This window comes from Sinocyclocheilus rhinocerous, unplaced genomic scaffold (genome assembly GCF_001515625.1).
Source record: "Sinocyclocheilus rhinocerous isolate Xijiao unplaced genomic scaffold, SAMN03320098_v1.1 scaffold1406, whole genome shotgun sequence".
Taxonomy (NCBI): Eukaryota; Metazoa; Chordata; class Actinopteri; order Cypriniformes; family Cyprinidae; genus Sinocyclocheilus; species Sinocyclocheilus rhinocerous.
In genome coordinates, this window is record NW_015647095.1 from 1,081,449 (window position 1) to 1,093,633 (window position 12,185).

The 12,185-nt window shown below is 38.2% G+C and overlaps 1 protein-coding gene across 4 annotated transcripts in view; it reads left to right on the forward strand.

Moving 5' to 3' along the window:
* Positions 1–25: 25 nt before the first annotated feature.
* The window catches only part of ube4b (ubiquitination factor E4B, UFD2 homolog (S. cerevisiae)), a 29,322-nt gene continuing 17,162 nt past the window's right edge, over positions 26–12,185 (forward strand). The window contains exons 1-8 of one of the 4 annotated variants that reach the window (XM_016513182.1): positions 26–174; positions 1,883–2,078; positions 6,210–6,345; positions 6,722–6,809; positions 7,130–7,274; positions 7,697–7,922; positions 9,113–9,292; positions 10,890–11,099. In XM_016513182.1, the coding sequence (XP_016368668.1) occupies positions 151–174; positions 1,883–2,078; positions 6,210–6,345; positions 6,722–6,809; positions 7,130–7,274; positions 7,697–7,922; positions 9,113–9,292; positions 10,890–11,099 (1,205 nt within the window). In that variant the 5' untranslated portion in view covers positions 26–150. The other 3 variants (XM_016513183.1, XM_016513184.1, XM_016513186.1) reach the window with 3 other exon arrangements.

Genomic DNA, 12,185 nt, shown 5'->3' on the forward strand with positions numbered 1-12,185 from the left:
GCGTTTGATGTTTTAATATAAAGATTTCAATTAGACAATCACACCTCACTGATATTTGTTTTATGGTTCAGACTATGACTATTTGGTGTTTATAAGGAAGCTAGCTGACTGGCTAGCAACATAATTAAGCTGAAAATTAAAAGAAAGGCAATGGAGCAGCTCAGTCCTGAAGAGGTAAGGCTATTTTCACACAGTTTAATGTATTTCTAGTCGAAACTGCTTCTGTTATGGCATGACCGTTGTATTTTATTAAAGGCTTATTGGCTTGTCATTGTCACCTTCTTTTTCAGTCGCAGTAATGATGGGATAAGCTAACATGACACCGGCTAATCGACAGCTCAGTATATCCAGATTAAATTTATTTCGCTTGTAAATATGAGGCTATGTTATGAATCTCATTTTGAGCCAGTTAAGCGCCGATATAGAAGCGAATTAAATGAAAATATGGAGGTTGTTTCCAGTCAGCTCGTTAGCAAGTGATACGTTTGACAAACTGCATCTGTCACAAGCCTCGATCATCTGCTTTTTTTCTCATTCTTTATTTCCACAATTAAAATAACATCCTTATCGTTTTCTGTCGCTGGGGAGTGTGTAACGTTAACCAGTTGACAAGTTAAAATTTCTTTTGTGAAGATTTTCTTCACTGGGAATCCAAAATGGCTGAAAGACTGTCGTGTGAAGAAATAAAATCATTTTGGACCAGATGTTTGGTCAATTTAACTCACAGTAGTGATAAAATGTGCAACTATCAAGGTTACCTTTGACAAGGGTATGCATTTGACTAAATGACATCTGGCTTAGAAACTGAAATCATGCGCAACAAGCTTTTGTCAGGTCAGTATATTTATCATGGGGTCAGCTGTTGAAGCTTAAAACCTTTGGTTTAACTCGGAAAAAAACGTAGTATTTTATGGTAAAATTTATTGTAAGTGCAATTGATCCCATAAAGCTCTTGGTTTCAGGTTTTGGATATTGTTATTTGGCACTGGTGGATATTGCTGTATGACACTGGTGTGGATTTACAGTCAGGGCTTTGTGTTTAGTTGTTCTACTGTAAATTAAGACCAAACTCTGCCCAGCTCTGACCTGAAAAACAGCTTAAACCAGTCTATGCAGGTTTGCTGGTCTCACTTTAGAGCTGGTTAGGCTTGGAGAACAGCTAAGACCAGCAAACCATCTTAAGCTGGTTCAAGCTGTTTTTTCATCAGCTGTCTTATTAATTTAAACTAATAGTCAATAATTTGTTGATTAAAATATATAATAAATATACAAAATGGATAAGTAAAACAATTTTGAGTTTTAAATAATAAATAAATGTAGATGTCAGCCATTTACCTTGGATCTTAATTTCAACTAGAGCTCATATACATTTTCAAAATAAGCTGCAATACTGATTTATAATTGCATTTATTCTGTGTTGGATACCATTTTAGCTATTCCATGTAAATCTGAAATAATATACAATTAAACGCGAGTTTCAGAAACATTATGTCTGTGAACTGAGGTGCATCATCCTTTGCTAATTCAAACTGGTTTTACCTTTTTTTGGCTGTTTTGATTCATTCAGTCATGCATTTACATTCTTGCCATTTCACTGACAGTATTTGCTGTGGAAGCTGAGGCCTTCTCCATCTCAAATGACTCACTCAGCTGTGTAGAGTTGATTCGTCACTGCTGAAAATAATGAAGGCTTTAGGACTTTAAATACATAATACTGTTTGCTTTAAAAACGTGTGAAATGATATATAGAAATTCCCTCTTTGCTTTTAAAGGTCTGCCCTTGTGTTTACCTACTAAGAGCAATTAATGTCATCAGACTGTAAACTATTGCTCATTATTGATTTGTAATTAGATTAAATTGTAATCAATCTCCCTTCTTTAGATCCGTAGAAGGCGACTGGCCCGGTTAGCTGGAGGGCAGACGTCACAGCCCAGCACCCCTTTGACATCCCCACAGAGAGAGACTCCTCCAGGGCCCTCCGGGGCCTCATCACAGCCTGTCCCACCAGCTCCATCTCACACTCTGGGCCTAAATGCCCAAAATGTCACCCCTGCCACCTCTCCTATGGGGGCCTCGGGTAAGTGCTGTGCTGACTTTATCATTCAAAAACATTCAGTGAGGATGCATTGAATTGATTAAAAGTGACGGCAAAGACATTTAGAATGTTTGCAGAATATTTTGATTTCAAATAAATGCTGTTCTTTTGAACTTTATATGCATCAAAGGATTCGGGAATAAATGTATCAGTTTCCACAAAAATATTAAGCAGCACAACACTTTTTTCAACATTGATAATAAGAAATGTTTCCAGAGCAGCAAATCAGCATATTAGAATGATTTCTGAAGGATCATGTGAATCTGATGACTGGAGTGATGTAGTGCTGTCAAACAATCAATCGCGATTAATCGCATCCAAAATAAAAGTTTTTGTTTACATAATACATGTACTGTGTATATTTATTATTTATATATAAATACACACACATACAGTATATATTTTGAAAATATTTACATGTATGTACATTTATATATTTATGTTCTTATATCGTATATTATATATAAATACATTTAATATATAAACAGCATATTTTTCTTAAATATATAAACATGCATGTGTTTGTATATGTATATATATATATATATATATATATACACAGTGTACACATATATTATGTACACAAACTTTTATTTTGGATGCGATTAATCGTTTGGCAGCTCTAGAGTAATGGATGCTGAAAATTCAGCTTTACCATTGCAGGAATATATTACATTTTAAAATATATTCAAATAGAAATCAATTTTTAAATGTAATAATATGGAACAATTTTACTGTTTTAAATGTATGAAAAATGGCATTATTAAGGACACAAAAGCATTATTATTATTGACCCCAAACTTTTAAATGATAATGTATATTTGAGAGAATAAAATGTTATAGTCTTACTTTCAGAACATGGGAATTTCCCTTATTTTCGTTTTTACAAATGCAAAGCAGATTTTGCTTTCAGATACAGCCTTTGTGTTCAGGGGAATTTTTGAATGCATGAAACATGATTTTTATATTGCACCTGACTGGATCAATAAATGCAGTTTTATACAGTTATCCACTAGGTTGCAGGCAGCTCTCCTGCAGTGTCCCAGTTCATTCTATTCAGTGTTATTAATTGTAAATATTGGGTATTTTATGGACACAGTGCATTTGAGCTGACAGATGTGAGTAGTGTTTGAAATCCCATTGTAGGTTCATTGTAATAAAATTTTACTATGACTGTAATCTTGTCTTAGTAAAAAGTGTTGAGGATAAAATGACCAATGTAATAATATTGAAGGTCTAAGTGGCCTTTTTGTAATCTTGTGTGGATTAAGCTTTAATACTCAAGCTATATAGCATTAGCTGTTTGTACTTCACTATAGTGATTGAATCAATGGCCTTGTTTTAAAGATTTTTTGATCAGTGTTGATATCAAGGTAAGTGATTTTTGGCTCACTGCGTCTTGCCGTGGAGAAATTGCACAGTCATGGAGGTGGCACAGCCTTGACCAGGGTTTAAATAAGGGCACATAGACAGGCAAGGCTGATGACTCTGTTTTGTTCTTGTTGTGCCATAGCCCCCTTTTTTTGTTAAATATCAATGTGCCATGTGGTAAAGTTCCTCTTTAGTTTAATTTTTACAGTCTAAGGACCTTTGGTCTTTTATTGTCTTGTAGATGAGCTGTAAAACTTCTGTTATTTCATGCTGTATTATATATTGAGACTGAAAACATCACATTCAAATTAAGCTGTATTAGTTGATTTTGGATGATGCTAATTTGTTTCTTATTCTGTCATACATTCATTTTAGTTTGTATCACACATTTGATCAAAACAAGTTTTGCTTGTTTTTTCTTTTTGGTGTTTGGCACTGATCTACTGTTCATTTAAAAAGCATTTCAGTTAAAGTCTTTATGATTGCATGCTTAATTACCTTGAAGCCTTGCTAAACTGAAATAGGGGATCGAATAAGTGTTTTGAGCTGGTGTGTGTTGTCATTGGAAACAACTATGTCCACTACCACACATTATTCTAGGTCTTTGAGCACATAATATCCACAGTTACATGAAAAAGCTGTTCTAGCACAAGTCTGCTCTTTGTTGTAGCTTCTCTCTGGAACGTACAGCATTGAGATGTAATCAGTCATAAGACAGAAACCAGGTCCAGTGCATTCACTCCTCTATTAATATCCTTTAAACATTCTGGTTAGGTTTGTTGTTGACCTCTAACCCCAAGTAATAAACGATTGCAGTTAATCCATCCCAAATTGCTTTTTTTTGTTAATTATTTTAGTCTTGGCTGATTTGTTTTGTAAACATTATATTTCTAAAGAAATGTAAAGGGGTCATATGATGCGATTTCAAGTTTTCCTTTCTCTTTGGAGTGTTACAAGCTGATTGTGCATAGATAAGATCCCTGAAGTTGCAAAGACTAAAGTCTCAAAACCAAAGAGATATTCTTTATCAAAGTTAAGACTCTGCCACGCCCCCCTAAAACGGCTCATTCTAACACGCCCCCACATATCTACCCCACTATGTGGAATCTTTAAAAAAGCATCATATGACCCCTTTAAAATGCAATTTTGAAAATCACCCATTGCCTTATATTGACAGAATTTCTAGCATTATAAATGTAACCAACGTTAATAATGGTTAATGTAATAATTGCATTCTTAATTGTAATTGGTCGTCTTTATAACATAGATTTGCATATCAAATCATAATTAATCGTGCCTTTCTGTATTTCTTTAACCACGTTTTTGCATTGAAGCATTAAAGTGAGGTCACATTAGCAAACTTTTAGAGAAAATTTGCAGACCAGAAAAGATCTGCAAAAGTTCCATTGTTAATTAATAGTGTAGCAATGTATGAAGCACAGCTGACACAGAAGTCACTTTCAAACCAAGCAACTTTCTGTTGGTCAACATGGCAAAATCACTTGACCAACCCAAAGGTGATGCAAAGGCTATCTAAGGAAGTCTTTTGTCCTGACATGAAATTCTTTAAAGGGGTGGTTGATTTCACTTTTTTAACGTTAGTTAGTGTGTAGTGTTGCTGTTTGAGCAAAAACAATATCTGCAAAGTTGCAGTGCTGAAAGTTCAATCAAACGGAGATATCTTTTAAAATTCTGGCAGTTTAATGCCTACAAAAACGGCTGGTAGGGACTACAACGAGTTACTTCCCGGGTTTGTGACATCAAAAACCCAGATAAACCCCGCCCCCGGGAACATGCAACGAAGGGGGCGAGGCTATGCTGCGCTGCTTTAGAGAAGAGGAAGAGAAAACTAGGGGTGCACGTAAAAATCTATTCATATATGAATCGTGATTCTGTCTTTTAACGATTCTAATGGATTCACAAGATTCAAAATCAATGTTCTAAAGCAGCGATTCTAATTCTGTTCCTCACACCCCCTGTTCTGCATCTCTCTCTCTCTCTCTCTCGCGCTCCCATTTTGGGAGAAGGAACAGAGCTGTGTAGAATAAAGGTAAATTATGTGAAAAATAATGCGTTTTATTAAAAACGAAGCATTAACACATGTTAGACTGCACCCCATAAACACAATCAAGCCTAGAAAAAACCAATCAACCACCCCTTTAAAGTGTGAATTCTAGTTGACTGAAAGTGACTGGAAAAAATAACAAAAAAATCCAGGTTTGCTGTGCTTGTTTTAGGGCTGCATCATTTGGCCAAAATATTGTGATTTATATATAATTAAAAAACACTAAAATTCTTAAAGAACACAATAATGATCCTAACAACGACACTGATTAATTTAATTGATATATTGTTTTAAAATATACATTGATTCACTGTCCTGCACTGATATGTGCTTCAAGAATTGCTGATGTAGATTTAGTTTTTTCCCCTCTAACTCTGTGCTTGTTTTCTGGGTAAAAGAGGTCCAGATTTCCAGTTTTGAGACAAGTGTTTGCAAACCTTGGAAGATTTAGTGAGCTTTAGAGAGCCATTTTCATTGCATGTTTCGATTCATTCTTAACTGAAAATTGTTCAAATGTCCTTTAGTTAAACTTGAACTATGTGGTTTGTATTCCAGCCATGAAAGTTTCAGAAAGTTTTTCTTGAGCTTGATTACAGCTTAGCCAATTTTTTCCATGACACAATCAGCAGATTCGTACTGAAACACAGTGCTTCCTTTTGTGCTTTCCATTACCGTAGGGGTTGCTTACCGCAGCCAGAGCAGCGAAGGGGTCAGCTCTCTCTCCAGCTCTCCATCTAACAGTCTGGAGACGCAGTCCCAATCCCTGTCCCGCTCCCAGAGCATGGACATTGACACAGCCTCCTGCGAGAAGAGGTGAGAGACAGCCGTGGACCTTTGTCCTCTCTGTGCTCCTAATCAAAGATAGAGCATGACGTAAGAGCTCAAACTGAGATTGTGCTGGAGATGAAGTATTGTATCTCACTTCAAGTAGTCTCTTTAATCTGCAGAATCTCTCTTCTGTTGGATTGCAAATGCTTTTGGACTCTAGCCACATAATTTCTAAAGTGCATATAAAGATAAATACATACAGCTGGAACTTTATATATTAAGTAAACCTTCTCTATCATAAGCTACATAGTCTTTGTATCTTCTATTGTACCTTTATAACATGCAGTGCTAAAGTTATATAGTTTTACAATTAAAGAGTTGAACTGCTACTTGAGCTAGATCTCATCTTTGTGGTCTTCAGCATGTCTCAAGTAGATGTGGACTCAGGAATTGAGAATATGGAGGTGGAAGACAGTGATCGCAGAGAGAAAAGGAACCTGGCTGAAAAGGTAACCAGATGCACTAATAAAAAGATAATTATTTTTATTCAATGGCCGATAACGGATAAGTGGCATATTCAATTGTTATACTATTTGTCTAAATAAAAAAAATAAAAAACACGTTTAACAGGGTATTGGTGTTTTTAATTATGCACTTTGAGTCTTAGATGATAGCAAAGGTAATCTAAAAGTGCATGATAATTTTCTCTATTTTTGCAATATCGGCTGATACCAATAAACAATGTGTTGGACAATGGGGTCAAGTCACAAAGTTTGAGAACCAATAATCTAAAGTATTTTTAAGTGACATGCTGAATTAATATTTGCAGGATTCCTCATCCAGTTCTGACGTCTCTGAAGAGCAGGCTTTGCACCTCATCTGTAAGATCTTGCGTGTCTCTTGGAAGGACCAGGACCGTGATGTCATCTTCCTCCCCTCACTTGCTGCTGAATTCCAGAAGAACCCTAGGGATGGTATGGGCAAAAAGCAATAGAGGGTGTAAAGCCCCGTTCACACCAAGAACGATAACTATAAAGATAACGATATTAGCGTCCACACCAGCGAACGATATCGTCTGTTTATTCTAAGCGCACATGCGTCTGCCACTTTAAATTCTTGAGCTCGTTACAGCAGGATGGATTCTGATTGGCTGTCAGTGTTTTATCGTTCATCAGCTGGAAAAAAATCGTTTTGAAAGTGATCACAACGATATCGTTCCTCTGTATCGTTATCGTTATAGTTGTGGTGTGAACTATGCTATTCTTTAATATTGAGAACGATTTTTAGAACTATATCTTTATCGTTATCTTTATAGTTATCGTGCTTGGTGTGAACGGGCCTTAAGACATAGAATTCTGATTTCTCTGGAATTGAATTGCATTGTGCTTTCATCTAGTTTACTCTGACTTCAAAGACCTGATCGGACAGATTTTAATGGAGGCTCTAATGATGTCCACCCGATCACGTGACTGTAACCCATTCGCCAGCTTGACCGCCACATCTCAGCCAATTACCGCTGCCAGATCCCCGGACCGTCACCTGACTCTTGTCCCACCCTCCAGCCAGAGCGGCAGTCCCATGATGCCCTGCGCTGGTTCATTCGGTGCCAGCTCTCTTTCCAGGCAAGTGTGATAGCTGACAAACTCTCCTTTTAAAAGGAATTATGTATCCACCTACACTGGTGGCCAAAAGTTTGGACTAATTAAGTCTTTTTAAATGTTTTTGAAAGAAGTCTCTTATGCTCACCAAGACTGCATTTATTAGAATGCATTTTAAAATATACAGTAAAAACAGAAATATTGTGAATCTTTTCTTTTTTAATGTATTCTAAAATGTAATTTATTCCAGTGATGGCAAGCTGAATTCAGAGGCCATTACTCCACTCTTCAGTGTCACATGATCCTTCAGAAATCATTCTAATATGCTGATTTGGTTCTCAGTTATTATTGTTCAGCAAAAACGTTTTTCAAAGGGCACCTATTATGCCCCTTTTTACAAGATGTAATATTAGTCTTGGGTGTCCCCAAAATGTGTCTGTGAAGTTTCAGCCCAAAATACCCAACAGATCATTTATTATAACAGCTGGAAAATGTAGTTTTTGGGGGGTGTCTAAAAAAGAGCTGTTTTGGAGTGTAACGCTTTAAATGCAAATGAGCTAGATATTCCCGCCCCGTCTCCAGAAGAGGGCGTTGCATATACGTCTCTCTGCATTGCATATCTACAGCAATAAACAGCCGGTAGAAGCAACTGGGAGCGAGAGAACCGGTGTTCAGCCGTACATATGGTTTAAAGGGGATTAAAAAATGAGAAGTGGGTGGATTTTTATCATTGTAGGGTGGTTGTGTTCACACACTGTCAACACACATTTATGTCCAAACACCATGTAAAAGTGGATTTTGTATAATAGGTGCCCTTTCAACATTGATAAAAATAAGAAATGTTTCTTGAGCACCATATTCTGCATATTAGAATGATTCTTGAAGGAACATATGACACCGAATTCAGGAGAAATGACTGCTAAAAATGTAGATTTGCCATCACAAAAATTCATTGCGTTTAAAAATATATTCAAAACGGTTATTTTAAATTGTAGTAATATTACCATTTTTGCTGTATTTTTAACAAAAAATGCAGCCTTGGCGAGCAGAAGAGACTTCTTTCGAAAAAAAAAAAAAACATAATTCCAAACTTTTGGCCGCCAGTGCACACATCCACCTACACCCCTTTGTCTCACATTCTTGATTTTTCTTTAAATTTCCTCCTCCTTCTTTGTTTCCGCCTTCATTTTCATCAATGTCTTTGTTGTTTTCAGTCTTTACGGTTGTAGCCCAAACCCACTCGCTCTGAGCTCTGCCAGAATGAGTGCTCCATCTGTCCCACTGGCTTCTGCAGCCGCCCTCCCGGTTCCCCCAAGTCCTCCTGTCTCTCGCCCTCCCACCAGCCTTCCACCTCCCTCTCCATCCACCCCTCTGCCCATCTCCCAGAGATACAGGCTCTATCTGACTTCAGAGACCTGATTGGACAGATTTTAATGGAGGCTCTCATGATGTCCACCCGTTCGCGTGACTGTAACCCATTCGCCAGCTTGACCGCCACATCTCAGCCAATTACCGCTGCCAGATCCCCGGACCGTCACCTGACTCTTGTCCCACCCTCCAGCCAGAGCGGCAGTCCCATGATGCCCTGCGCTGGTTCATTCGGTGCCAGCTCTCTTTCCAGGCAAGTGTGATAGCTGACAAACTCTCCTTTTAAAAGGAATTATGTATCCACCTACACTGGTGGCCAAAAGTTTGGACTAATTAAGTCTTTTTAAATGTTTTTGAAAGAAGTCTCTTATGCTCACCAAGACTGCATTTATTAGAATGCATTTTAAAATATACAGTAAAAACAGAAATATTGTGAATCTTTTCTTTTTTAATGTATTCTAAAATGTAATTTATTCCAGTGATGGCAAGCTGAATTCAGAGGCCATTACTCCACTCTTCAGTGTCACATGATCCTTCAGAAATCATTCTAATATGCTGATTTGGTTCTCAGTTATTATTGTTCAGCAAAAACGTTTTTCAAAGGGCACCTATTATGCCCCTTTTTACAAGATGTAATATTAGTCTTGGGTGTCCCCAAAATGTGTCTGTGAAGTTTCAGCCCAAAATACCCAACAGATCATTTATTATAACAGCTGGAAAATGTAGTTTTTGGGGGGTGTCTAAAAAAGAGCTGTTTTGGAGTGTAACGCTTTAAATGCAAATGAGCTAGATATTCCCGCCCCGTCTCCAGAAGAGGGCGTTGCATATACGTCTCTCTGCATTGCATATCTACAGCAATAAACAGCCGGTAGAAGCAACTGGGAGCGAGAGAACCGGTGTTCAGCCGTACATATGGTTTAAAGGGGATTAAAAAATGAGAAGTGGGTGGATTTTTATCATTGTAGGGTGGTTGTGTTCACACACTGTCAACACACATTTATGTCCAAACACCATGTAAAAGTGGATTTTGTATAATAGGTGCCCTTTCAACATTGATAAAAATAAGAAATGTTTCTTGAGCACCATATTCTGCATATTAGAATGATTCTTGAAGGAACATATGACACCGAATTCAGGAGAAATGACTGCTAAAAATTTAGATTTGCCATCACAAAAATTCATTGCGTTTAAAAATATATTCAAAACGGTTATTTTAAATTGTAGTAATATTACCATTTTTGCTGTATTTTTAACAAAAAATGCAGCCTTGGCGAGCAGAAGAGACTTCTTTCGAAAAAAAAAAAAAACATAATTCCAAACTTTTGGCCGCCAGTGCACACATCCACCTACACCCCTTTGTCTCACATTCTTGATTTTTCTTTAAATTTCCTCCTCCTTCTTTGTTTCCGCCTTCATTTTCATCAATGTCTTTGTTGTTTTCAGTCTTTACGGTTGTAGCCCAAACCCACTCGCTCTGAGCTCTGCCAGAATGAGTGCTCCATCTGTCCCACTGGCTTCTGCAGCCGCCCTCCCGGTTCCCCCAAGTCCTCCTGTCTCTCGCCCTCCCACCAGCCTTCCACCTCCCTCTCCATCCACCCCTCTGCCCATCTCCCAGAGATACAGGCCCTACTCCCTTAGCTCGTCCATCCCCATAAGCCCAAGCCCCAGATCTACTCCATCTGGTATGCTTACGCCCCCTACAACTTCAGGTATACCCTCCAGCCCTTCCCCCAGACACCATAGCACCCACACCTCCATGCCTTTCCCCATCCTCCCCAGCTCTCCCAGCACTATGGCCAGAAGGACTGCGCTAGCCGCCCGGATGCCCTCTAGGTACCTTTTACACCCTGTTAGATGTGAAGTTGTATCTTTGTAGTCTTTGTGTTTTTATTCAGTCTATCTGTCTGCTTCCATTCGCACATCGCGGCCACACCAGCCCTTTCTCCCTCCTCTTCTTCGCCCTGTCCGACTTGCCTCAGGACAGCAGTGATGAAGAGCTGGAGGAAGAGGAAGAGGAGGATTTTTCAAGGGTTCAATTTGGGTCCAGGTATCAGTGCCAACGTGTGTTGCATGCTTCAGCGTGCTGCCTGGCCACTAACAACAGCCCACTGTGCCCAATGTTGGCACTGCAACGGGCAAAAAGAATGACAGCAAATAGTGGAGTTTTATCATGTGATCTCATCAGATTGACAAATTCAGCTTTTCTATGGACAGAGCTTTGCTGTCAGCTCAAATTGTGTTCATTGCACAAGGGTTTTTTTAGACCCATTCAGCTCACGGCAGAAATGTGAGCCAGCAGACCTTTAAACTCCCACACAGGACGTGTGTGCTGGATAACAGTGTTGGTGGAGGACTGATTGTTGGGCGATCGGATAATACTAGCTGACTGTGTAACAGAACTAATGAGAGCCAGAAGCCTGCTGTGGAGTGTTGTCTCACCCTAGAGTTCACTAATGCATGCTGTCTCATGACCAAAGACCTGCAGGGGGACGCAAGTATTAGAGGCCTTCTTTTGTTGTCATCTTGTCATACGTTTGCCATCATTTACTCATGGTATTAACATCTGTCTCAAGGGATCTAGTGACAAATGGTCGGCGCTTAATACAGGTGTAAACTGATTCCAAAACGTTTTGTGTTCCAGTCACTCGAATCACAGGAATCGTAGGAAGTTGCATGTCATCCTATCATATTTTATATATTTATGCATTCATGTGAAAACCTGGAAATATCTTTTTTTTTTTTTCTCAAGTCATGAAAAAAAAAATCATGAGAATATAATACAATATAAAAATTTGTATAGTAAATGTAAAATGCACAATTTGTCCTGATGGAGACTTTTGTACATGTAAACTACCATTGAAAAGTTTTGTGGTCGATAAGATGTTTTTTAATGAAGTCTTTAATGCTCACCCAGACTGC